Source organism: Carcharhinus amblyrhynchos, chromosome 21 (genome assembly GCF_965287045.1).
Source record: "Carcharhinus amblyrhynchos chromosome 21, sCarAmb.v2.hapA, whole genome shotgun sequence".
NCBI classification, from domain to species: Eukaryota; Metazoa; Chordata; class Chondrichthyes; order Carcharhiniformes; family Carcharhinidae; genus Carcharhinus; species Carcharhinus amblyrhynchos.
In genome coordinates this window covers 19,139,325-19,166,118 of record NC_137344.1, presented here as the reverse complement: position 1 = coordinate 19,166,118, position 26,794 = coordinate 19,139,325, and the positions used below count along the sequence as shown (strand labels likewise).

The following is a 26,794-nucleotide window of genomic DNA, read 5'->3' as shown; positions in this document are numbered from 1 at the left end:
GAGCACTGATCACAGTTTAAAGAGATGTGTATTGTCTCCAGACAGTACAGTAAGTGAGGTTTTGCAAACCCAGGCAAGTCACGGGGGTTACAGATAGTGCGACATGAACCCAAGATCCCTGTTGAGACCGTCCTCATGTGTGCGGAACTTGGCTATCAGTCTCTGTTCAGCGACGCTGCGCTGTCGTGTGTCATGAAGGCTGCCACAGTCACCAGGCAAGACTGTTCCCTTCCTGTTGGCGAACACTTCAGTGGTCACGGGCATTCAGCCTCTGACCTTCGGGTAAGCATTCTCCAAGGCGGCCTTCATGACACACGACAGCGCAGAGTCGCTGAACAGAGACTGATAGCCAAGTTCCGCACACATGAGGACGGTCTCAACAGGGATCTTGGGTTCATGTCGCACTATCTGTAACCCCCGTGACTTGCCTGGGTTTGCAAAACCTCACTTACTGTACTGTCTGGAGACAATACACATCTCTTTAAACTGTGATCAGTGCTCCTTCCACTCACATTATCAGCCACTTCAGGTCTTGAACAGCAGGTTAGGTGTAAAGATTCGCATTCTAATCAGTAATCTCTAAACTGTCTGTGCTTTATATGTTCTGTCTGAGGCCAGAACTCTCCATTCACCTGACGAAGAGAGTGTCCCTCGAAAGCTTGTGAGTATATTATCAAATAAATAGGTTGGACTAAAACCTGGTGTTGTCAGACTTTTTACCTTATCAACACCATTCAGGATCGTACATACTTCAATCAAGTCACCCCTCATTCTTTTAAACACTAGTGGAAACAAACCCAGTTTGTTGTCTAACCTTTGCAGCTGTATAGGGCATTGGTGAGGCCGCAGCTGGAGTACTGTGTGCAGTTTTGGGCGCCGCACCTGCGCAAAGATATTTTGGCCTTGGAGGGAGTGCAGAGGAGGTTTACTAGGCTGATACCGGAGTTGAGGGGGTTGAGCTATGAGGAGAGGCTGAATAAACTGGGCTTGTACTCGTTAGAGTTTAGAAGAATGAGGAGAGATCTCATTGAGACGTATAAGATGATGAATGGGATGGATAGGATAGAGGTGGAGAGACTCTTCCCGCTCAAAAAAGACAGTAGGACTAGGGGGCACAGCCTCAAGATAAAAGGGGGGCGGTTTAGAACGGAGTTGAGGAGGAACTTCTTCACTCAAAGGGTGGTGAATCTCTGGAATTCTCTGCCCGTTGAAGTGGTGGAGGCTGCCTCGCTAAATATTTTTAAGACGCGGGTTGATGGGTTTTTGATAAGAGAGGGGATTAAGGGTTATGGGGAGAAAGCGGGAAAGTGGAACTGAGCAGCGACAGATCAGCCATGATCTTATTGAATGGTGGGGCAGGCTCGAAGGGCTAGATGGCTACTCCTGCTCCTATTTCTTATGTTCTTATGTTCTTCCCTATAAGACAACTTGTTCATTCCAGGTATCAATCTAGTAAATTTCCTCTGAACTGCCTCCCATGCACTTACATCTTTCCTTAAAGAACAAGACCAAAATTATACACAGTATTTGAAACGTGGTCTCACCAATGCCTGGCATAACTGAAGCATAACATCCCACTTTTAGGTTCAATTTCTCTTGTAATAAAGGACAATATTCCATTAACCTTCTTAATTACTTGCTGTACTTTTTGTGACTCATACACTAGAACAACCAGATCACTAATCATGTTGCATAAAAGTTAAATGCATCACCTACACAGCAAAATTACTGTAGCTTCTATTAAAGCTAAATAAAAATGTCTAATACTGAAATTGAAGAACATGAAAAAAAACATCCAAATCAGTCCAAACCTTGGAATTCTGCAGTCATTCTCTGTTTAAGTAATACTCTGGCTTTTTATTCTTCCTGTTAAAGTAAACAACTTCCACATTTTCCCACATTATACTTCACTGTCAGATTTTTGCCCACTCACTCAACCTATCTATATCTGCATGCAATCTTCTTAAGTCCTCTTCACAGCATACTTTCCTACCTATCTTTGTGTTGTCTGCAACTTTGACCAACAGGCATTCATTCTCCTCATCCAAGTCTTTGTTATAAATTGTAAATAGTTCAGGCCCCACCACAGGCCCTTATGGGACTCCAGTCCTCCAATCATAAAAAGACACATTTATGCATACTCTGTTTTCTGGTAGCCAGCCAATTTTCTATCCAGTCTACACCATAAGCTTTTATTTTCCACAATAACTTTTGATATGGCGCTTACCAAATGCCTTCTCGAAATACAAGTACAGCATGTCTAAAGGCTCCCCACCACCCAGTGTATGCTACTACTTCAAAAAACCCCAACAAATTGGTTAAATATGAAATTTTATCGATCACAATCTGGAACATACTCAACAACTGAACATTCACAACCCTTTAGGATACAGAGCTCCATCACCTGAGTAAAGAAATTCCTCCTCATCTGTCCTAAATGACTGGCTTTTATTCTGAGACTGTGGCCCTTGGTTCTAGACCCTCCCAGTCAGGGAAAACATGCTTCCTACATCTACCCTCTTGAGCTCTATAAGAATATTGTATGTTTGCAAGAGATAACCTCTTATTCTTCTAAACTCCTGAGAATAAAGATTCTGTCTATTTATTATTTCCTCATAGGACAATCTCTCCATCCTGTGGCAAGTATACCTTTTCACAGATAACAAGACCCAAACTGCACACAGTACTCCAACTGTGGTCTTGTTGACGTTCCATATAATTGCAGTAAGACATCTTTACTCAAAACCTCATGTAATAAAGGCCAACATACCATTTGCCTTTTTAATTGCTTGCTGCACTTGCACGTTAGTTTTCACTGAATCGAACAAGGACACCCAAATCCCTTTGAACTTCCAACATTTCCCAGCCTCTCACTGTTCCAAAAATACTCTATATTTCTGTCTCTTCTACCAAAATGGATAACCTGACATTTCTCCACATCGTATCCAATCTGCCAAGTTTTTCCCACTCATTTACACTCTCCAAATCTCTTTGTAATGTCACTGCATCCTTCTCACAACTCACATTTCCAACTTGTTCTGTGCATCTACAAAACTGAAAATATTACATTTAATCCTGACATTCAAATCATTGATTTGGACTGTGAGTAAATGAGGCCCTAGCACAGAACTGGCAAAAAGCTGGCAGATAGTTAAGTTTCACTGGAACATACATGGGCCACGTCCTCTGGATTTTCCCTCTCCCACTGCAAGTTCCTCTCGAGCCCTGAGCAAATATCCTGAACCCTAACACTGGCTAAGCAACACAGCCACCTGGGATTCCAGTCTCAATCGCAGTATCTATCTCCTTATCCCCCATATTATCCCCCAGCACATTACTCTTCGCTCCCTCCACTTGAATGGCATCTTTTACCATGATGCCATGGTCAAGGAAACAAGAAGGGCACAAGGACAAAGGGAAAGTTAACTATGTGCCATTTTTTTTGCCCACTACATCTTTCTGCAGATTCTTTGTATCCCCCTTGTAATTTGCTTTCCTATTTATCTTTGTATCATTAACAAATTTGGCTACAATACAATTGGTTTTTTCATGCAATAACTTTTAAATAGTTGAGGCCTCAAGCACTGGTCGCACTAGTTACAGTTTGCCAACATGAAAATGACCCATTTATTCCGCCTCTTTAGTTGGCCAATCTCTTTTCACTAGTTAGCCAATACAGGAAAGGTTCTTGTTCTGATTTGATTCTAGGTCTAACTTAACACCTCCACTTTTGGCTAGTTAAAATTAGCTAGAAGTTATATATTAGCTGTCACTGGGCTAGAGAGAAGAAAAGTGAACCGGATTCCTATTTCTGATCACTGAAAATGATTCTTGCTGGAATTATTTGAGCAGGAAGTTTGCAAAATATTTTTGTATTTAGTTCTTCCTTTTGGTGAGTCAACTTTGAAGATCTACATCCAGACTGTTTGCCCAAGGATGTACTTTGGGCAATTTAAATCAGGTTTTCCAAATCATAAAGGGAATTAGCCAGGTTGGACCAAATATGTTGTTCATAAAGACAAAAACTTCAATACCAGGGAGGATGCTATTAACAATTATAAAGTTAAGAGTAAGAACGGAGGTAGAAACTTCTTTCATAAAGGATATTTGCTCAGGACTCGAGAGGAACTTGCAGTGGGAGAGGGAAAATCCAGAGGTCATGGCCCATGAATGTTCCAGTGAAACTTAACTATCTTGTAGATTAATTTACTAAGGAAGTGATGGGTCAGTGAGATCCAATAAAAGCATGTGCTTGCTGGCCTTTTAGAACATAAGAAATAGGAGCAGGAGTAGGTCAACTAGCCCTTCGAGCCTGCCCCGCCATTCAATAAGATCATGGCTGATCTGTCGTGGCTCAGTTCCACATTCCCGCCCTCTCCCCATAACCCTTAATCCCCTCTCTTATCAAAAACCCATCAACCCGCATCTTAAAAATATTTAGCGAGGTAGCCTCCACCACTTCAACGGGCAGAAAATTCCAGAGATTCACCACCCTTTGAGTGAAGAAGTTCCTCCTCAACTCCGTTCTAAACCGCCCCCCCCCTTTATCTTGAGGCTGTGCCCCCTAGTCCTACTGTCCTTTCTGAGCGGGAAGAGTCTCTCCACCTCTATCCTATCCATCCCATTCATCATCTTATACGTCTCAATGAGATCTCCCCTCATTCTTCTAAACTCTAACGAGTACAAACCTAATTTATTCAGCCTCTCCTCATAGCTCAACCCCCTCAACTCCGGCATCAGCCTAGTAAACCTCCTCTGCACGCCCTCCAACGCCAAAATATCCTTGCGTAAGTACGGCGCCCAAAACTGCGCACAGTACTCCAGCTGCGGCCTCACCAATGCCCTATACAGCCGCAGCAAGACCTCCCTACTTTTATATTCAATCCCCCTCGTGATGAAGGCCAGCATCCCATTCGCCTTCTTGACCACCTGCTGCACCTGCAAGCTGGGTTTTTGCGACTCATGCACAAGGACCCCGAGGTCCCTCTGCACCGTCGCCTGCTGCAGTTTTTTGCCACTTAAGTAATAATCCTTCCTACCATTATTCCTACCAAAGTGGACCACCTCGCACTTGCCAACATTAAATTCCATTTGCCAGTTCCTGGCCCATTCGCCCAGCCTATCTAGATCCTTCTGTAGACTCTCCCCACCCTCCGCACAATTTGCCTTTCCACCAATTTTGGTGTCATCAGCAAATTTCGACACCCTACACTCAGTTCCCTCCTCCAGATCATCCATATAAATGGCAAATAGCTGAGGCCCCAGCACCGACCCCTGGGGCACCACTAGTCACCATCCACCAATCCGAATAGCACCCATTGACCCCCACTCTCTGCCTCCTATTTGACAACCAATCCTCTATCCACGCTAACACCCTACCCCCAACTCCATGCCCCCTGACCTTCTGCAATAACCTCGTGAGGTACCTTGTCAAACGCCTTCCGAAAATCAAGAAAGACCACATCCACCGGCTCTCCTCTATCCACCGCCCTAGACACATCCTCATAGAACTCAAGTAAATTTGTCAGACACGACTTCCTGTTAACGAAACCGTGCTGCATCTGCTCTATCAAGCAGTTCCCCTCAAGATGCCTCGCTATTTCCTCCTTGATGACGGATTCTAACATTTTACCTACAACAGACGTTAAACTAATAGGCCTATAATTCCCCGCCTTTTGCCTGGCACCCTTCTTAAACAACGGCGTAACATTAGCCGTTTTCCAATCTTCCGGCACTTCCCCGGAATCCAGCGACGTCTGGAAAATAACCACCAAGGCATCCACTATCACCTCCGCCATTTCTTTCAGGACCCTCGGATGCATTCCATCCGGTCCTGGGGACTTGTCCACAATCAGCCCCTCCAGTCTGTCGAGCACCACCTCTCTAGTAACAGTAATGTCATCGAGACCCTCCAGTCCTACCACCTTTCCATCTCTAACATCCGGCAAATTATTCACGTCCTCCTCCGTGAAGACCGAAACAAAAAAGTTGTTCAGGACCTCAGCCATATCCCCATCCCCTACCACTAAGTCCCCCTTCTCATCCTCTAAGGGACCAACATTCACCCTAGCCAGCCTCTTCCTTTTTATATATTTATAAAAACTCTTGCTATCCTTTTTTATATTAAGCGCTAGCCCAGCTTCATAGTTTCTGATTATCTTTGTGTTCTCATAATTTTGAATCCACTATAATTGTCTCACATCCTTTAAAAAGTACCTGATGGGCACATTATAACCTTCAAGGCTATGGACCAATCGCTCGTAGATGGAATTAGGTGGGAATTCAGGTGTTTTTCATGTGTCGGTACAGACTCAATGGACCGAAGGCCTCTTCTGTGCTGTATGATTATATAATTGTAACTGAAATCAATTGAAAAGTAATCTTTGAAGAAATCTGTATTTATAATGGTTTCTCTAATCTAATTTCGGGAGTTCTCCTAGGCAAGAAATCGAGCATTTGATTTTCAAGCAGCAAACAAGAAGCTTAATGTCTATATCTCCCTTTTGTTCTCATCCATGTCAGAAACTCCAAGACATTTTACGAAGTCAGCCTAGACCATAAGTTTTGCACTTTAAATTTGGTGCGGGTAAGCATCAGATGTTTCACTCCAGATATGATTCAAATGACCCATTAAGGAGTTTTCATTAAGCAAAATTTATTTAAGAATACAATTAACATATAGAAAGAAAATTAGCAATAACTTTTACCAATTACCAGAAAAAAATAATGATGTTGTATAAATCTTAATAGCTAAATGCATTGTTCCATTACAACAAATCTTCCTAACAAACATACACCCATCTCAGGTTTAGCATAGAAAATAAGAATGCTCACATGGTCTTGCAGCTCTATTGTGAGTGAATTAGTCCTTTGGTTGGAGAATTGAAACTCTGGCTTCTCCATTCTAGAAATCCCAGCACCTCGAGGTACAGTCATAGAGTCATACAGGTTTACAACATGGAAACAGATCCTTTGGCCCAATGTATCCATGCCGCCCTTTTTTATTAAACCCCTAAGCTAATCCCAAATGCCTGCATTTGGCCCATATCCCCCTATGCCCGTTGTACCCATGTAACTATCTAAATGCTTTTTAAAAGACAAAATTGTACCCGCCTCCACTACTACCTCTGGCAGCTTGTTCCAGACACTCACCACCCTCTGTATGAAAAAATTGCCCCTCTGCACCCTTTTGTATCTCTCCCCTTAAACCTGTGCCGTTTAGTTTTAGACTCTCTTACCTTTGGGAAAAGATGTTGACCATCTAGTTGACCTATGCCCCTCAGCCTCTCATAACTCAATCCATCAAGTCCCGGTAGCATCCTAGTAAATCTTTTCTGCACTCTTTCTAGTTTAATAATATCCTTTTCATAATAGGGTGACCGGTATTCCAAGTGTGGCCTTACAAATATCTTGTACAACTTCAACAAAACATTCCAACTCCTGTATTCAACGTTCTGACCGATGAAACTAAGCATGCCGAATGCCTTCTTCACCACTTGTCCACGTGACTCCACTTTCAAGGAGCTATGAACATGTATCCCTAGATATCTTTGTTCTGTAACTCTCCCCATTGCCCGACCATTAACTGAGTAAGTCCTGCCCTGGTTCAATTTACCAAAATGCATCACTTTGCATTTGTCTAAATTAAACTCTATCTGCCATTCATCAGCCCACTGGCCCAATTGATCAAGATCCCATTGCAATTGGAAATAACTTTCTTCACTGTCTGCTCTTCCACCAATCTTAGATAGTGCTCTCTAGCTAGCAGATGACCAACTGCAAAATTTTCACTCCAGAAAGGTAAAACCTACTTCCAGCTTACCAGCAGAGTTTCTAATATCAGGGAGAGAGACAAACACAGTGTCTCCAGCTTGAAGTCCAAACACCTTTTAACTAGCCAGCAGCCAAAACTGAAAGTAAAAGAACTCTTGGGAAAGAAAAAAAACTGTACCACTTGACTTGTCAATCAATCTTCCCACAGCAATTCAAAAAAGGTTGTAAACTCCCAGAGAACACACTAGGCTTGTCTTTTTATTAGAAAACACAAATACAAAAGTTACACTATTCAAGAGAAAATGCCATCTGAATTACAAATTATAAAGATACACTCAAACATGTTATTTAATATTTAACTACCATGATACTAACAACTAAACACCATGATGGACAGCTGGTATGCATTGCAAGTTGTCCACAGCCTGCCTTCAAATCTGCAGACAACTCGCAACAACAAAAAAAACCCAGCAAGTTTCATATGAACGTGACCGACGGCTAACATCATCCATTAACCAATAGCCAAGTATTACCTTTCATTAAGAAAGGGAAAGTGCGTTAGAATCAGATTAAAAATAAACAAAACGCCATTTAAGCAGCAATAAAAGGACATCAAATTAGGCAGCTTGGTGCCACAATGAAAAAAAAGAGTTGCTTATGACTGCAGAGAACATTCTTAAAGTACTTTTCTTAAAGGCACAGTAACATCACACTTTTCAAAAGAACAGAGCAAAAAAAAATTAAGCTGAATATTAGATTTTAGATGTACATTAATGTTTCACCATGGGTGAGGAAACATGGCTTGCCTGCTATACAATGTCCCACACCACTGAAGATGATTAAGGAAGTAAGAGGTACAGAAGGGCTTCCAACACCAATGAAAATTTCTAAACATGGATCACTTCAGGACACAAGAGAAATGGTGAGAAAATTAAGGATAATAAAGAAAAGCTTTGAATATTTTGTCCACCATGATTTTAATAAAAAAGAAATGGTGAAAAGTATCTACAATGAGATTTCAACACTCAAATCCTGCTTTGTCTCGGCCTTTTGGATAAGACCAAGTGTAGTATAAACATGCTGTGCTTGGTTGGATTCATTAGGTTACATTTTAGCTTTATTTGAAGCAATTTTTAAAAGTAGCATCTCGGTCTTTTGGCTCAGGTGCAAATAAGATCAAGTCTTGGAGGAGGAGCTATGCCCACTCCAATCAGCTTGGATCATGTAGATCAAGTCCAAGACAGGAGGTGAGAGCCTTGTTTTGTCAGCTTGGATCGGGAATGTCTCATCTTGTTGAGATTCTGAATTGGACTTGATTTGATTGAATTGGAATAAAAACAAAAAAAAACAACAAAAACATAACTTATACATTGCAATGTAGAACTTTTTTCCCTATTCTTATTTGATTAATCAGATCTGGCCCCACAGCTCCCAATGTAAAGGCACCACCTGGTGTATTACTGAGCCATACAGAACACAAAGGTGCAAGATTCAATCCGTGTCAGTTGGTACACAAGTAGGAGCAGTAAAACTGCCCTTTGTGATTTGACCATTTGGTCAGAAAAAATATTCCCTGATCGTTATTGCTTCCCAAAGAGTTTACAGAACATGTGGATGTCTAGTTAAAATTCTAGAGCGCAAAACAGCACTTCAGTCAGAAACTGGCACTAATTGCACACTATTTGCATATGCAGAAAGGCCACTTATGTAAGATACTGAGTGGGCTGGTGACAAAATCAGTAATACCATAAGCCAGCATGAGAATGCAGAAGTGTCCTGTTAGATAAAAGAAGCAATCATTGGTGTAAGATGTTACTCCTTGTATTAGATATATTTATAATGATGATTTATTTCACTTATGTTGACAGTCTCTTAAATAGCCAAGAATCATCACACCATTTACTGCATGTCTTTTTTAAAAGTAGATTTTAAAATATTTTCTTCAAATGGTGTAGTCAAAAAAGTTATTAATTTTATTTTTCAATAAAGCTTAACTTTGAAATATTTTTACATCTAACATACGTTAACTGGTTAGCAGGTAAAATAAGTAGTTATGGACGGTTGTAGAATAAAAGGTTAATTGTAGATCAGACTAGTTTTGTCATCAGTACTTATCGCTTCTTGACTCAGTTTTATGTGGGTCAAGTGCAATATTGACCAAAATCAGTAATATTTTGATTTTAAAAAGAACAGCGCTAAATACTGATGTCAAAGTTGGTCTGATTTGTCAATATTCCCGACCAGCTTCCTCTCCGTAACCCACATTATAGAGACTCAGATGGTCTCAAGAGGAAATGCTGAAACTATCTGACACATGATTGATAATGACTCTGGCTGACGTAATGTTTAAAAGTAAAATAAACAAACTTTGACAAATTATCCATTCAACCATAAACATCCATGGATTTGTGTGTCAAGCGGGTAATGATTAATGCAGATCAGCATGTTACAGACAACAATTCAGAATCCTGCAAAGTAGTATTACTAAAATGTGTCAGCTTCTAGCTAATTCTTGACAAAAGCATATAATAAATAATGCTGAACTTGAGTCAGGCATTGTACTTGTTTCAGAATTTCAGTTTATCCCACATGGCCATAGATCAGCTTGCAATTATGTTTATACTTCGGTCTAATTGCCCTGCAGTTCAATATTGTTTTACATGTCACTGAATGTTAAATACTAGTTTATTGTCATTGGTTTTGCTCAATTGGATACTCCTGGTGTCATTAATGTAATCATTTTAATATTCAAATTTGTTCTTTCAGACCTTGTCATTGGCATTTTGATCCAATATTTCCCCAAATTTTTTTTGTATAATCTCAGAGGAGATAGTTGGAAACCGGAGACGATTTCTCTGGTGGGTGGCACAGTGATTAGCACTGCTACCTCACAGCGCCAGGGAACCGGGTTCAATTCCCAGCTTGGGTCACTGTCTATGTGGAGTTTCCACATTCTCCTTGTATCTGCGTGCGTTTCCTCCATATGCTCCGGTTTCCTTCCACATTCTGAATGACATATTAGTTAAGTGCATTGACCCGAACAGACACTAGACTGTTGCGATTAAGGGGAATTTCACAGTAACTTAATTTCATTGTTAATGTAAGCCTTACTTGTGACTAGTAAATAAACTTTAACTTTAAGATTTGGTAAACTCCCATCAAGCAAATTATTGCTCAGCAGTATCAATGATCATAATTCGAATTCATGAATTCCCAACCCAATTCTGATATCAGGAATTATATTAAGTGAAGCTCTGGAATATAGTAGAGGGAGTGGCGACCACCAAGAGGAGTAACAACAAAACTATTTAACTATTACAGCTATATTCAGTGAGTGAGAATTGCTTTGACTTCAAATCCTAGATCGCCTCGGAGAAACCCCGCACAGTCCCAGGATTCACGTGCTTCGGCCCAATTGACCAAACAGGTTACGTGCCTGAAAAGGGCTTACTACTACAGGCTCTAATAATACAGCCCTTTTCTGTCAGAAACTAACACTGACATTCCAATGTGTATCGTTGATGACAACTCTATACAGTACTTTTAACAGAAGAAAATATCCCAAGGTGCTTCACAGCATTACAGAACAAAAAAGACCATAGATCCACATAAGGCTCAGATGACTAATCACTTAGCTAAATAGGTAGGTTGTACGGAGTATCTTAAAAGAGGAAGGTAGAGAGATGGTGTTGATAATCAACCTGTTTGGCCATGTTTTGTTGAACGCACCTTCTGTGGCCATCGTTCCTGAAGTGGGACTTGAACTTGGAGCTTCTGGCCAGACATCACTGCACCACAAGTCCTTCTTTCTTTGTCTATTTTATCTTGTACACCTCTATCAAATCTCCATTGTTCCAAGGAGAACAACATTGACTTCTCCAATCTAACCTTGTGCTAAAATACCTGAAACCATTCTGGTAAATTTCCTTTGCACCCTCTCAAGGATCTTCACATCTTTCCAAAAATGTGGTTACCAGAACGAGATACAATACTCTAGTAGTGGCCTAACCAGGGGTCTATAAAGTTTCAGCATAAATTCCCTGTTTTTTAACTTGATACTTTCGTCATGAAGTTCAAAATCCCATGTGCTTTGCTAATTACTCTCTCATATATCTTTGTCATCTTCAAAGATTTACACACAGGAACCACAGGATCCTCTGTCCTTGCACACTCTTTAGAAAATGCACCATTAAGTCTACATTATTCTTCCCTATCCTTTCTGCCAAATGCACCACCTCACTTCTCCGTATTAAATTCCATTTACCACCACCTGCCCATTTTGTTAGTATGTGCAGTCGATTGGTATCATCCTCAGTGTTTACCAAATCTCTTACATGCTAATAGAAGATTTTTGGATTTCCTTTTATATTAATTGCCATTTTATTCTCAATTTCTGCCTTTGCAAGTCCTATTTTCCTCTTCACTTCCCTTCTCGACTTATTGCCTTTGACCTAATTCTGGCTTAACAAATTCATCTGACGTATATCATACACTTTTTTAAGCTTCAACATATTCGTTATCTCCCTCATTAACCAATGGTGAGGACAATAGGATTGATGAACAGAACTATTATTCAAATACTGATAAATATATTCAGATTGCACTCAACAACACAGTCTGAATCCCCCTCATAATCTAGAGATTTAGAGACATGACAAAGTCTGTTCTTATGGAGCACTATAACTTAGCCCTGTGGAGGTTATACAAATACAATTTCTGGAATAGAATAAAAAGTTTGAAAAATGTAAGTTTTGATACTAAGTTTAGATACTGAAGTTATGTAGTAGCTTTTGTGATTAGGGAAAATGTTCATTGTTAAGTGATATTTTAGTTTTTCAAAATCTGTCAAGAATCAAAGAAGCACCAAATTCAAGGAAAACATTTTTTCATTTGCTGCATACACGTACTATAATGATTAAATTCACATTGAAATCCAGATCATTGTGTAAATTTCATGCAATAGCATTGTGATTCTTCTCCTTTCTTAATGTTTGTGTTGGTTATGTTGGCTTAGAAAAATCATGCACTGAGGCTCACAGACCAGAAAAACACCAGCTTTGATTTTGAGTTCTTCCTGAGATACCTGATCACAAGAAGCAGGTTGAGATTGACTTCAGTGTTGCTGGATTAGGAGGGGAAATCAACCAGAGCTTTTGCTTCTGATTGCTATCCAATAACCTCATGGAATGAGTGTGTGGGAATATCGGGTGAGGACAAAATTGGGCTTGACTGTCACCCACTGTCTGAGTTCAGGTAATTCTTTAGAAATTGTTTTATGGTACTTAATTCATGGTTACATATCCTGTTGGAAGAAGCAAGATGAATGGTCCTTTCTGGTCTGTACTCCTCATTAGAGCACCAGATGCTTATGAATAAGGTCATTTGCTCCATTTCAATTGATCCAACCAGAATAATCTTGCATTCCCCACTCTATAATTTGCTCTATCTTGTTTCCTAAATTATTCCAGGGTTTTTGCCTTCCTTCACCAGCTGCAAGTCCATTCCAAGTGTTCATAGCTAATTCCATGGAAGTGAACTCTCTGCTCTCCTAAAACTGTCCTTTGCTAGTTTAGCCTTGAATTTGGTGTATGATCCTTATCTGACCTTCGTTTAGTGACAGCGCTCTCACCTCTTCATCAGAAGGTTGTGGGTTCCAAGTCCTACTCCAGAGACTTGATGATATAATCTACTTATGTGAGATTTGACACTATTGCATTTCTGAGGGAATGCTGCAACTTTGGAGATGCTATTTAAACTTGTTAAAGATAACCCTGACGGTCACCAACTACTTCCTTAAAACACTCTTTGCCTTTTCACTCTCACCTCTAACAAGTACAAGGAGCTTGTGGTTTTTCTTATCACTACGTTTCAGACCATTTGTTCTGTCTTTGGAGCTTCGGACAACAATAGTACCATTGGGAATGTGGATATAAAGGGAGTGAGACAAGCAGGACACCCAAAATTTTGATTTAGGGATGTTGTCAAAAGAGACATGAAAGTCCTCGACATCATTCATGATGTGGAGATGCCGGCGTTGGACTGGGGTGGGCACAGTAATAAGTCTCACAACACCAGGTTAAAGTCTAACAGGTTTATTTGGAATCATGAGCTTTCGGAGCGCTCATTTGATGAAGGAGCAGTGTTCTGAAAGCTCATCATTCCAAATAAACCTGTTGGATTTTAACCTGGTGTTGTGAGATTTCATACTGTGCCCACCCTAGTCCAACGCTGGCATCTCCACATCATGGCTATCATTGACACCACAAACTGCTGGCTCAAAGTGGAGAGGATCTTCAAGAGGCTCACCTGATGAAGGAGCAGCACTCCAAAAGCTTGTCATTCTAAATAAACTTGTTGAACTTTAACCTGGTGTTGTGAGACTTCTTACTGTGCCGGCATCATTCATGACAAGAGGGAAACGAGCAGGAGTTGGTCACCACGACAGCATGTAGTTTGAGAAGCTCTAAAGTAGATGCCAGAAATGTAAATGAGGAGTCAACAAAGATTATCATCATCGCTGGCAAGGCCTGCTTCATGTGTAACACATCAGGTAGATTTTGCCTTTTCAGAAATGATTGTACGGTCATCAGAAGTGCAGCAGATAATCTTATCCAACCTCACCAAAATTGTGAGGCTGCAGATTGGAAGATGCTACCCAATGCCTTTGGTTCAAAAAAATGTTTTTATTTCACATTGGTATTAAAATTGGAATGTACATCTCAATTCGCATTATAAAATATTATGAAGATTACATTCCACTGATTCTGTTGCACAAAATGCATATGCTGTGGTTGATGTACATTATTTTGTTAAATTCAACCACAAGTTTCGGTATGCTTATGATAAACAACAACCTTATACACAGGACCTTTTATTCAAACTTAGGACAATAAATAATTAATTACCAACATAGCAAAATGCAACCTAAACTCAAGCTGCTTTAAGAATGAAATACCCCTTACAAGTGAGTTTAGAAACAGGAGGATACAGATGAATGTGTGGCTGGACAAATGGTACAGATAGAAGGGCTTCTTGGGACATTGGGATCAGTTCTGGAAGAAACAGCACTTGTACAGGCCACCTAAACAGAAAATGCTGGAAAATCTTAGCAGATCCAACAGCATCTGCAGGGAAAGAATAGAGCCAATGTTTCAAGTCTAGATAACCCTTCGTCAGAAGTGAACCTACAAACAGGATGCATTTCCTTGCAGATGATTTACTTATGCTATTGGGGAGGTAAACTAGCTTGGCAGGAATGTGGGAACCAGGAAATAAGGTTGGAGAGGGCAACCAAGGTGCAAAAAAATACTGGTAGAGGCAATTGTTACTGGAGTAGGAAATAGTAAGGGATTTGTTGGGTTCGGTGTAAGTAATAATGTCTAATTTAGAACTATGGCATATATACAAGGAATGTGAATGCTTGGAGTGTGGTAAATGAGATTGGTCAGTTGCAAAAACAGATAGCCATGTGGACATATGTTGTGGCGATAACAGAGACCTAGCTCAAAGAACTGGAGGACTGAGTATTAGATATACCTAGATACTAGATGTTTAGGAAAGATGGGAAAAGAAGGAAAGGAGGCACTGCAGTATTGATTAAGGAGAACATTGCAGTGTTGGAGAGACAGGATGTCCCAGAGGAATCAAGGACAGAATTTATTTGGCTAGAGCTAAGGAACAAAAAAGGGACCATTACACTATACTCTATAGGCCACAAACTAGTGGCTAAAATGTAGTGGAACAAATTTCCAAGGAAATTACAGAGAAGTGTAAGAATTATATTGTGTGGTTATAAAGAGGGACTTTAGTTATTTGAATCTGGATTGGGATAGGAGTAGTGTAACAAGCAAAGAGGGACAAGAGTTCCTATTATGCGTTTAGGATAATTTTCTACAGAGTATGTTTTCAGTCCAGTGAGAAAGGAGGCACTGCTAGACTTGGTCCTTGGGTATGGTTGGGCCAAGTGGATCAAGTATCATCAGGAGAACATCTAGGGGTGGCACAGTAGTTGGCACTGCTGCCTCACAGCACCAGGGACATAGGTTCAATTCCAGCCTCAGGTCACTGTCTGTGTTGAGTTTGCACATTCTCCCCGTGTCTTTGTGGGTTTCTTCCAGGTGCTCTGGTTTCCTCCCACCTAACTCGCACCAAAGATGTGCGAGTTACGTTGACTGGTGTCGTGGTTCCCCAAGACGACAACTTATTTAACCCAATTGAAACAGAGAGTCTGAGTTGTAATCCTCCAAGCAGTAGACTTTATTTTCCAGTACAAGAGAATAAAGCCGGGATGTCCGGAACACTCCAACGAGCCATCGGCTTACAGTCTTTTTAAGCACATTTCAGCTCCATACCTCAAGATCCTTATCTCGCTTTTACGACCCGACCTTGCTTGGCCACCATTGTTTCTATACTGACCCTTTATCTGTTTTGCTTGAGATTGGTCACTCCCTGTTACCTCTCTTTTCCTCTTGAAACCATGGTGGTTATGACCCTTGCCCTTATCTAAACCGCTCTGCTCGTATAATAATTGTGGTTTAGCTGACTCAGGCCGAATGTGAAGGAAACCATGCTTACTTTATTATTTCCTTTTTATTACGGTCAATCTCAAGCTGGACAACTGGGTTGTGTCCATTGTCCTCCCAAGTGACTATTGTTTGCATTTGCTAATAAGTAACTGCTATACTACTTCTCTGGGTCTCCTGCTTTGATCACATTTGCTACACTTGATTATGTTAGGTTACATATCAACTATACTTGATTACCCATCCCAATTCTACTTACCCATCCTAATTCTACTTCAAGGAAAACACTCTAATACCATCCGTGATTCCGTATTTCATACCCAGTTTAGGTACAATTATTCAGTACAAAATTCTCTAAGTACTAACATGCTTACATATTGAGTACAAATTTCCTTACATATCCCCCCTTTGAGACTATCCCCTAGTCTCATCCCAATTACCAAGGTCAGCTCAGATAGTCCCCCTTGTTTGACCCTGTTCACATGCACATATTTAATCACACTTGTAGGCAACGTGGGGGAGCCAAGTACTTTGGTCAGGGATCAATGTCCCCATTCTAGTCTTATCATGGCTTGTCTAGCAAAAGTCCTGATTTTTAGGTTGCTCCCCCAGATTGCCTGCCCCTAACAGTCATCAGCCAAAAACCTTCCCACCCTTGTCTAGGGAAGGGAAAAAGACTGATTCCTGTGTACAGACTAAGTCTCTTGGTCTCCGTAGGCATCGGTGAGGTTGTAGAACGATCCTCCACTAGTGCAGCTATTTCGCAAACTGACAGGTTTCATTTTCGACCAGGGTCATTGTGAATTCATCCAGCGGGGGCAGTTCAATGTTTCCCCATTCCTTAGTCGTCCCTCCCAAACGTGGGTTGCTTGTCACTTGTGTCACCATTTGTCGCACTGCCAATCTGGCAAGGAGGGATCTCAGGACAGGTAAAAAACAGCAAAATATTAATCCCAGGATGGTTATTGTCATGGCTGCCACAACTCCAGCTTCAGCAAACCAGGCCCCCCATCTTCCTAACATATTGTCCAGCCAATTCCATACCCCATGCCCGAACCCAGCGTTCTCCTTCACTTCTTTCCTAAGATTCTTCAGCTTAGTCATGGCCTGTGTAAATGACCCCTCTGGGTCAGTGTTATTAGGGATAAATGTGCAACACTGGTCCCCAAACATAACACACACCCCTCCTTTTTCTGCCAGGAGCCAATCTAATGCTTGTCGATTCTGCCAGGTCATTTCGCTCGTCGCATCCAACTGCTCCCCTAGAGCATCATTTGTATGATTAATAAACCTTTGTTGATTATAATAGATATAATTAATCCATTCTGTATTCTTGCTGGGTGTGATCCACACGAAAATGGATTCAAATCCCGCAGCTATCTCATTTCTGGCTTTAAACTCATTAGGAATGCCTCGAGGCTGTCCAATCGCGTCTAGTCGTACCTCAGGATTAGGGGTGTATGCCCTTCTGATCTTTCGGGATTTAATTTCTCTCTCTACTGGCAGTATTATAGTGCTTTGGGCGAGCATAACCCGGGCACACACTCCCCTCCAGTTTGGTGGTAATCGTGCCAACAACCCTTTCTCTGGGCCACAGAGCCACCAGAGGTCGGCCAACTGCTTTCTTTGCACATCTAGCACCTCCGGGGGAGGCGGGGTCCCCCCTTTTCGTGGGAACAAACTACGAATATCAGACACATCCCACATTCTTTTACATCTCCCAGCATACTCCCCTACGTCGGTTCCCTCAAAGCCCATTCTCCAGTAACAATCTTGGACCTGTAAGTCAGGGTCTATCCGCCACTGGTCAGGGGTCTCATCCATCGTTATCCGTGGCCATTTCGGGCACCTTGAAGCTACATGATATGTGCCATTCCCTACCCCGGCATATAAAATGCAGTGGTATTGGCATACTGGCATTTCCCTATCATCGCCTAAAGCTCCCGTACAGTTTACCATTTGTACAGCGATCTTCTGGTCCTTTATGGTGTAAGTGTACGGATAGGTCGCATATGTTCCCTTACAGTTCTCCTTCTTCCAGTTTTCCTGCCAAGTCCTGCATTCCCCTGATCCCCATGGTATATCAATTACCCGAAGATGGGGTTTCTCTGATGCGCACACCACACACCCTTTCCCATCAGCGTTCTTCCAGCCCGTATACTCAGCCCATTTCCACCATCTGTTGCTCTGTGCTTTCTCCCAAATAGTATTCGTGCTTACTGCTCGCCTAAGCTCCGCTTGCTTTATTGCCCTACCTTCCTGATTCTGCACCCCTATGTTCTCTGCACTCCATTTTCCTTTCCTACTGGTCAAGGAAGTCCCTGAGGGAAATAGTTTCCAAATCCCAGGTGGGGAAAGAGGCCCCTGCCTCTCTCCCACCTCCCTCGGTACCTTGGCTAACAGGCCCAAGCTGGACATTTGTATCATCAGCCAGCTCATGCACAGAGCCACTTTCACCATCCTCCGCTCCTTCTTTTCTGTTTTGGCTCTGTCTCTGTTCCCCAAGATCCCCCCCGTGTAGTTCTGCCTCTTCCTCACTGCTACTCAAATCCAGATGATTGGTGTTTTCAACCTCCCTTCTCTCCCCTGCCCCTGGTACCGTTCTGGTGCAATGGTTTAAGTGATACCACAATGTACTGCCTTCTACTTGTAGCGCCGTGGGAGAAACTTTGGTAACTTCGAACGGTCCCTCTCGCCTTGGTTCGTTCCAACGCCTTCGAAACTTCCTGATGTATACTCGATCTCCAGGTTTGATCTGGTGTTCTGCTGCAGGACTCTCCTCCTCCTTGGCTTTTTCCTGTTCAAATATAGTTCTATGTATAATAGTTAATTGCTGTATATACTCTCTTATGTCCTGATCTAAGCACTCCAATGTGGGGCCCCCTGCCCCCCTGATCTTTGGCACCGGCATTACTCTTCCTGTCATCATTTCGTGCGGACTCAAATGTGTGATTCTGTTTTCCTGACTTCTGTATTGCATTAGAGCCAATGGCAAAGCATCTATCCAGTTTTTCCCTGTTTCACTGCAAATTTTGCTTATCTTGGCCTTAAGGGTCCCGTTTGCCCTCTCCACCATTCCTTGAGACTGAGGATGATACACACATCCAAACTTCTGCTTTATCCGTAGTGCTGAGAGAGTCTCTCTCAGCGCCCTTCCGATAAAAGCAGATCCATTGTCTGAACTTAACTGCATGGGTATGCCAAATCTTGGGATAATTTCTTTTGACAGGAAGTTAATCACCGTTCCAGATCCTTGATCTTTGGATGGCGTTGCTTCAATCCATCTGCTAAATCTATCAATAATCACCAGCATATATCTTTTCCCTCTTACCACCTTTCCCATATCCACATAATCCATGCATAGATGTTTAAAGGGTCCTTCGGGGATGGGTATGTGCCCTATTGGGGCAGTAATGCCCTTTCTGATATTATTCTGAGCACACACCTCACACTGACTTAGTATGTAATCAATTGAGTTCTGTAGATATGGGGACCAAAATCCTTCCTTTTTGATCTTTCTGGTCACCTCCCCCCTTGCGCAGTGATCAACCCCATGTGCTTCGCTGATTAGTACGGTTAGTAATGGTGTGGGTGCTATGATCAATCCCTCCCCATTTCTCCATATTTTATCATGCTGTCCCTGTAAGGCTCCCCTATCCTTCCACATTGTCTTTTCAGCCACAGAGGCTTCTTCCTGCGCTTGGGCCACATCTTCTAATGTAATTTGGGGTTCGATGTTTCCCGCACCTGGCCCTGAATGCGATCTTGCTATTTCTACCGGGGCTATCGTAGCTTCGACACATCCTGACGCTTCTTTAGCTGCCTTATTGGCTTTAGAGTTTCCCTGTGTAATGCTATCCGTTCCCTTTTTATGCGCCTGACACTTAATTATGGCTAATTCCCTTGGGCCCATCATGGCCCGTATTAAAGCCCTGATTTGACCTTCATGCTGTATTGGTCCTCCTCCGCTTTTCATAAATCCCCTTTGCCTCCATATTGCCCCAAATAGGTGGCAGACCCCGTGGGCATAGGCCGAATCAGTATAAATCTCCACCGCTTCCCCGTTTGCTAACTCACATGCTCTGGTCAATGCTTTAAGCTCCGCCAACTGGGCTGAGCATGGCTGCTCACATTCTTTCGCCTCTATCACCTCAAATGTTTCCCCCTTCTGTTCCACTATTGCATAACCAGCGTGATTTCCTACATGATCCCTATAGCACGAACCATCAACATACAGAGTTCGCTTTCCTTCTGTGTCTAATCTATCTGCCTTCAGGTCCTTCCTCAGTTTCATAAACGTTCTTGTCTCTCTTACACACTCATGCTCCTCTCCCTCATGTGGTAATGGCATATAATCAGCTGGGTTGACCCTATTACACTTTACTATCGTAATGTCAGGGAATGTGGTCAACATTTGAAAGTGATGAATTCTTGACGGCGTCAGGACAAATTTCCCTTTTTCAATCAATTCAGCTACCTTGTGGTATACATGTATGTTTATCGGATACCCCATTGTGACTGTGGCTGCCTTTTCGTATGCCCACCAAGCTGCTGCCAGGCCTTGATAACAAGGAGGATACCCCATTGCTACGTCGTCTACCTTGGTGCTGTAATATGCTACAGCCTGCCTTCGTCTGCCCTTGCAATTCTCCTGCATTAACACTGCTGTAGCAAATCCTGCTTCTCTGTTACTCACAAATAAGTCAAAGGGTTTGTCATAGGTTGGTAAAGCCAATGCTGGTGCCTGTGCCATTTCTTTCTTTATATTCTCAAATGCGTCTGAAGCATCTTTATCCCATTTTAGTTTGGCTTTTAATTCTTCACACCCTGCCTCCTTCATTATCTTTCGTAGTGCCTGTGTTTTTTCTGCATAGCTTTCCACCCATTCTGAACTGAATCCTGTCATTCCCAAAAATGTCATCATTTGCCCCACCGTCTGTGGTTTCGGAACTTTTAGTACTGCTTCTATTTGCTGTGAAGCTATCCCCTTTTGCCCTGCTGATATCTCTCTCCCCAAGTATTCTACTTTTTTCTGGCACAACTGCAGCTTTTTCCTGGATACTTTGTGACCCCCTTCTGCTAATCTTTCCAATAGTTTCAAACTGTCCTTCCTGCATTGTTCTTGTGTTTCTGTGCATAATAATAAATCATCCACATATTGTATCAACGTTCCTTCCAACTGTATCCCCTCCAAATCTGTTCTCAATACCTGATTGAATATGTGTGGGGAGTGCTTAAATCCTTGGGGCATCCTGTTATACGCGTATTGTTTTCCCTCAAACGAAAATGCAAAGAGATATTGGCTTTCTTGGGCTAGCGGTACACTAAAAAATGCGGAGCATAGGTCTACTACAGTAAACCATCTACTTTCAGGTGGTATATTAGTCAACAGGGTGTAGGGGTTTGGAACCTCTACTGGCATGTCCTCCACCACCTCATTAATTGCCCTTAGGTCATGCACCAATCTCCACTTTTCTCCATCCGCCTTTTTCACTGGTAGTAGTGGTGTGTTACACCTGCTCCGGGTTTCCTTTAATACCCCTGCTTCTATCAATCCCCTAATTGTTCCTCTAATTCCTTCAATTGCTTCTGCCTTGATTGGGTATTGTGGCCTATAAGGCCCCTGACATCCCGCCTTTAATCTGACTTCCACTGGATTAGCGTTTTTAACCCTCCCCACATCAGTGTCCTGTCTGGACCACAACTCCTGTGGGAGGGAATTCAAATCCTTTTCTAAGCTCTCTCTCCACTCCTGTTCCTGTTTCTCAATTTTTACCCCTATTTTTACCTGTTTTGGCTTCCCGAGCATCTTAACATCCAAGATTATCTTCATCATTTGTCCATTGCTGGACGTCCAAATATCTACATTGTCCGTCTGGACAAATTCTAAGTCTTTTGCTCTCAGCACCATTGGTCCTAGGTCTTTTGGTCTATATCCCGGATTCACTTTCAATGTAACATGTGGCTCCGCTCCAGATACAGAGAACCATTTGTTAACCCATTCATCCCTAACGATCGTGAGGGCCGCTCCCTCTGGGCCAACTAAAATACTTTCTGACCTTATCTCTTGTTCTCGTCCTGCCTCCCTTTCCCATTTCTCCTGTATCTCAGGTTTCTGTTCTTCATCAAATATCATTGTACTATGCCATTCCATTCTTGGCCACTCAGCTTGTGGAACCCAGGTGTCTATAAGCTCTCCCCAGACTTCCCACACTTGCTTTCTACCTTGTTCCTCTATATCTCCCACCCAATACACATTGACCCCTTCTTTTCCTGGTATTTCAAGTGAGTACATTCCTGCCAAATCAATTCCTTGTTCTGTGCATTCTAATTTCAGTCCCAAGCCTAGGATTGCATCCCTTCCCAGTAGGTTTAAAGGAGTTTTATCACATACTAAAATAGGTACACGGGTAGTCTTATTTCCAATGGTAACAGGCACCGGCGTCGTCATTTGAGCTAACGTTACTTTCCCCGAGAACCCCACAGTTTTTACAAACTGGTTTGACAATGGTAAGTGATCCGCATATTTTGTTTGTATGCACGTACATGTGGCGCTGGTGTCTATCATCATGGGGACCTCGATCCCTCCTACTCTAACGTTGACTACAGGTTCCTGATCTGCGGTTTCTGTTATTTGTACGTACTGTCCTACCATTTCGGGGTTCTCTGGGCCTCCCTATAGGGAACTCTGATAGTTTACCGGTCCTTGAAACGTTGGGATGCTATTCAGCGGTCCTTGGATCAGTTGTTGGCCTGCTTGCTGCTGGTTTTCTCCCTGTCTAGGGGGGTTCCGTGGGCAATTCCTCTTTATGTGTCCTGCCTCTCCGCATCCCCAACACACACCTGAAGGGCCAGGCGATGGTCCCTGTCTCAGAGTCTGATGATTACCCTGTCCCTGTCCTCTCTGATTCTGATAGGGTGGCCTACCACCTCCTTGTCCTTTCCCATTTCTATTCCAGTCAGTCTGATTTTGCAGGGCGTATGGGTTTTGATAATTTAGGCCATAGGCTCCTGGGTTCATGGACAGTGGGAAGGCAGAAATGTTGTAGGTTATGATGGGCTGGCCTCCATCTCCGCTCCTCCCTAATATTGGTGCAGGTATTTCCTCTGGCTTTTGATCCACCACCATCGGTGCTATTTTCTTGGGTGCGAGATCTTCTTTTGCCTTTAACTTATCCTTACTTTTGATCTCCTCCAGTTGTGCCTGAAGGAGTTTACGTTGTATCTCCTTCAGCTGTTTGTCTGCATTCTTTTCATCCCTGCGGTGTCTTTCTACTGCATGGGCAACATAATCCACAAACTCTCGGTAATTTTTTGAGTCCAAGCCCACCACTTCCTCCAGTCTTGTCTTAGCTGAGACTGGCAAGCCCTCTAGGATTGCAGCCCGGAACATGGAGTTGGTCAGCGGGTCTGTTAGAATGTCCCTCTCCGTGTCCCTTCTCCACCTTTTCAATTGGTTTTCCACATACACAGCTGCATTCTCCTCCTCACCCAATGGTTCTCCCCTTAGGGTTTTTACATCCATTCGATTGGGGTATATATCCCGTAATGCCTGCCAGATGTCGTGGTACGGGTCCATTAGTGTCCCATCCACATCCGGGTCATAGGCTGCGGTCGGGATGCCAGCACGTCTCATTACTTCAGCCATTTGGTCCATTCCTAGCACTTTTGTCAGGAGAGCTTTGATGTCACCCAGCGCCATCCTTTTTCCCACCATTCCTGCCTCCAGCTGTCCAATCCACCTTCCGGCTCCATCCAAAATGTTGGGTAGTTCATTAATCAAGTTAGGCAAATCCTGACCTGACCAAGGGATATACTGCAGTCTGCCACCCTTCAGAATCACCGGGAACACCCCTTTCTCTCTTTGATCCACTGCTGGGTATTTTACAGGTTGGTGTCTTTTCCGCATTGATTTTCTTCGTCCCCCTAACACTGACTGTCTCTCCTCCTCTTCACTACTATCTTCTGTCTCTCCTTCCATCCCTTCCTCTATTCTTTCTCTCTCTGGGTGCTTCCATGTCCATGCTCTCCCAAACTTTCGTCTGTCACCCCCTCTTTGTACTTCCCAGCATTTTTCCTCTGTGTTTCTTTCTTTCTCTTTTTCCTCTTTCTTCACTCCGACTCTCTTTCCTTCTATCTTTTCTTGTGATATCTCACTTTCACATTCGTGGAGATCCTCCCCCATTTTCTGCTCGCATTCTTTTCTGGCCCCAGTCCCTTCTCTTTTGTGCCTCTTGTCTCTTTCTCCTTCTATTACCTTTTTTGCCCATTCAAAAAGATCTACCACGTTTACTTCTGCCTCTAACTGCCTCCTCCTTTGAATTAACCCATCCAGGTTTTCTTCCATCCTCTTAGTCTCTTCCTCAATGCCTTGTCTCCTTTCTTCCTCCTTCTGTGCCCACTGTTCCTTTGTCATTTGCTTCACGTCAAACTCTCCCTCAAAATTCATTGTGCCTGATATAACTGGGTACAGTCCTACGGGATTTGACCCTTCCAGGTATGGGGGTGGGGCTACGTTTGGGTCTTCCAGCTCCTTCTTCTCCTGAGTCTGGACTGGCATTAGCATCCTACCCCCCCCCCATGCTCTTCTTCTCTCTCTCCCCTCTTCTTCGAATAACGCTAATATCTCTAACTCTTTTTCTCGCTTCTCCCTTCTTTTGCTCGATCTATCCTTGATTTTATAGTTCTTTATCATTCCCTTCTGATCCTCACACCTCTCTATGCACCATGTGCCTTCCTCCGGCCACTGTGTATTTGTCTTACTTGTTCTTTTGGCCCACTTCTTAGAGATGTGTTCTATATCCCCCCTGAGGGCTGGGAACTTGTCCCCTAGTATTTCCACTGGTGTTTTAGCTTTGCTTACCATTATCTGTCTTCTCAGATTGCTCCTGTAATTCTTATCGTTTAATTCGTCAGAGTTTGGTATCACAGTGACTACCACCCGATGTATTGCCTTTCCGTGGTCAGTCCCCTGTTCACTTTTCCCCTGTGATTCCCCTGCCAGTATTTGTAACTCTAACCGGGGTTCCGATATCCACTTCCCCGTAGCCCCCTGTCCTGGCACTATCTTTCTTTCCCGGGCTAGAGGATAGTAGGTTTTCACCTGCTCATCTATATGTATAAATACCCTATACTGATCAGATCCCTTTACTAGTTTTTCTAAGGTTTCCAATTTTATTTTGTCTATCCAATTCCTACCTGCTTTTCCTTCCCAATTTACATATGGCCACTCACTTTTTACCTCTTCTAAGTTAGTTATATGTGTGATCTTTTCCCAATCCAGTGTCGCTTCCGTTTTTGTTTTTCCCTTTCAGACCCCTGACTGGCCTTCCCTTTTAACTGAATGTACCGACTTCGCCACTAGGTGGTTTTGTCAGCGCAGTTTCTCCAAGTTGTTAGTTATCACCCTAATTGTGTTCCGAGTCTCCCTTTTATCTCTATTCTCCACGCTGCTGTCTCAAATCTATCTGTCTTTCACTCCCTTTACTCCAACCGCTCGCCTCCTCCCCTTAGTTTTGACTACCGTATTAGGTAAGACAGCAATCTCTCACAGATCTCTCTCCCTCTCGGTTGACGTCTTTTTCCCGAGGTCCTGGGTAGGTTCGGACTGGCAGGCCTTCCTACACTTACTCTCCTTGGGCAAGTCGTAACCTGGAATCCCGCTCCAAACCGCTTGACTTAACCTAGTTGCATCAATTAGCGTTCGGTTCTTTTCCCGTCTCACTTTTTACCCATTCACAGACAATACAGTATTCGCAGCGCGCTTTGCATGCAAAACTCAACCCTTCAGATCAGACTCAGTCTCTCAGAATGTTTTTCCACAATTTAGCTTTACCTATGCAGGATGTTCTTTGGGTTGGGGAGATCCAGGACCAGCAGAGAGCCGGGTGCGCCGGGCCTCGAGATCCCTTTTTCCGACAACAAGGATTTACATGCAATATAAGTCTGCTTACCTTGCTGTCAGAATGCCGGCTTTGGGATGTCCAGCCCCAGTCGGACCACCGTCTCCGCTACTCCTTCCAGATGCTATTTTCCGGGCGGTCTCCCACAACACCCTGCTCGCAGCGCCAATTTTGTCGTGGTTCCCCAAGACGACAACTTATTTAACCCGATTGAAACAGAGAGTCTGAGTTGTAATCCTCCAAGCAGTAGACTTTATTTTCCAGTACAAGAGAATAAAGCCGGGATGTCCGGAACACTCCAACGAGCCATCGGCTTACAGTCTTTTTAAGCACATTTCAGCTCCATACCTCAAGATCCTTATCTCGCTTTTACGACCCGACCTTGCTTGGCCACCATTGTTTCTATACTGACCCTTTATCTGTTTTGCTTGAGATTGGTCACTCCCTGTTACCTCTCTTTTCCTCTTGAAACCATGGTGGTTATGACCCTTGCCCTTATCTAAACCGCTCTGCTCGTATAATAATTGTGGTTTAGCTGACTCAGGCCGAATGTGAAGGAAACCATGCTTACTTTATTATTTCCTTTTTATTACGGTC

At 42.9% G+C, this 26,794-nt stretch overlaps 2 protein-coding genes across 5 annotated transcripts in view; one reads left to right on the top strand and one right to left on the bottom strand.

Annotated features, from left to right (window-relative positions):
* The window catches only part of gna13a (guanine nucleotide binding protein (G protein), alpha 13a), a 464,418-nt gene that overhangs the window by 87,050 nt on the left and 350,574 nt on the right, over positions 1–26,794 (top strand). The gene's annotated exons all lie outside the window — the stretch shown is intronic.
* The window catches only part of LOC145356683 (uncharacterized), a 62,301-nt gene that overhangs the window by 32,965 nt on the left and 2,542 nt on the right, over positions 1–26,794 (bottom strand). For 2 of the 4 annotated variants that reach the window (XR_013889184.1, XR_013889185.1), the window contains exon 2: positions 14,080–14,236. Coding sequence is in view for 2 of the 4 variants with exons in the window: in XM_080209571.1 (XP_080065697.1) it covers positions 17,052–18,755 (1,704 nt within the window). In the remaining 2 variants the exon portion in view is untranslated. Of the gene's footprint in view, positions 1–14,079; positions 14,237–16,061; positions 19,093–26,794 lie in introns of those variants that run through there. The other 2 variants (XM_080209571.1, XM_080209570.1) reach the window with 1 other exon arrangement.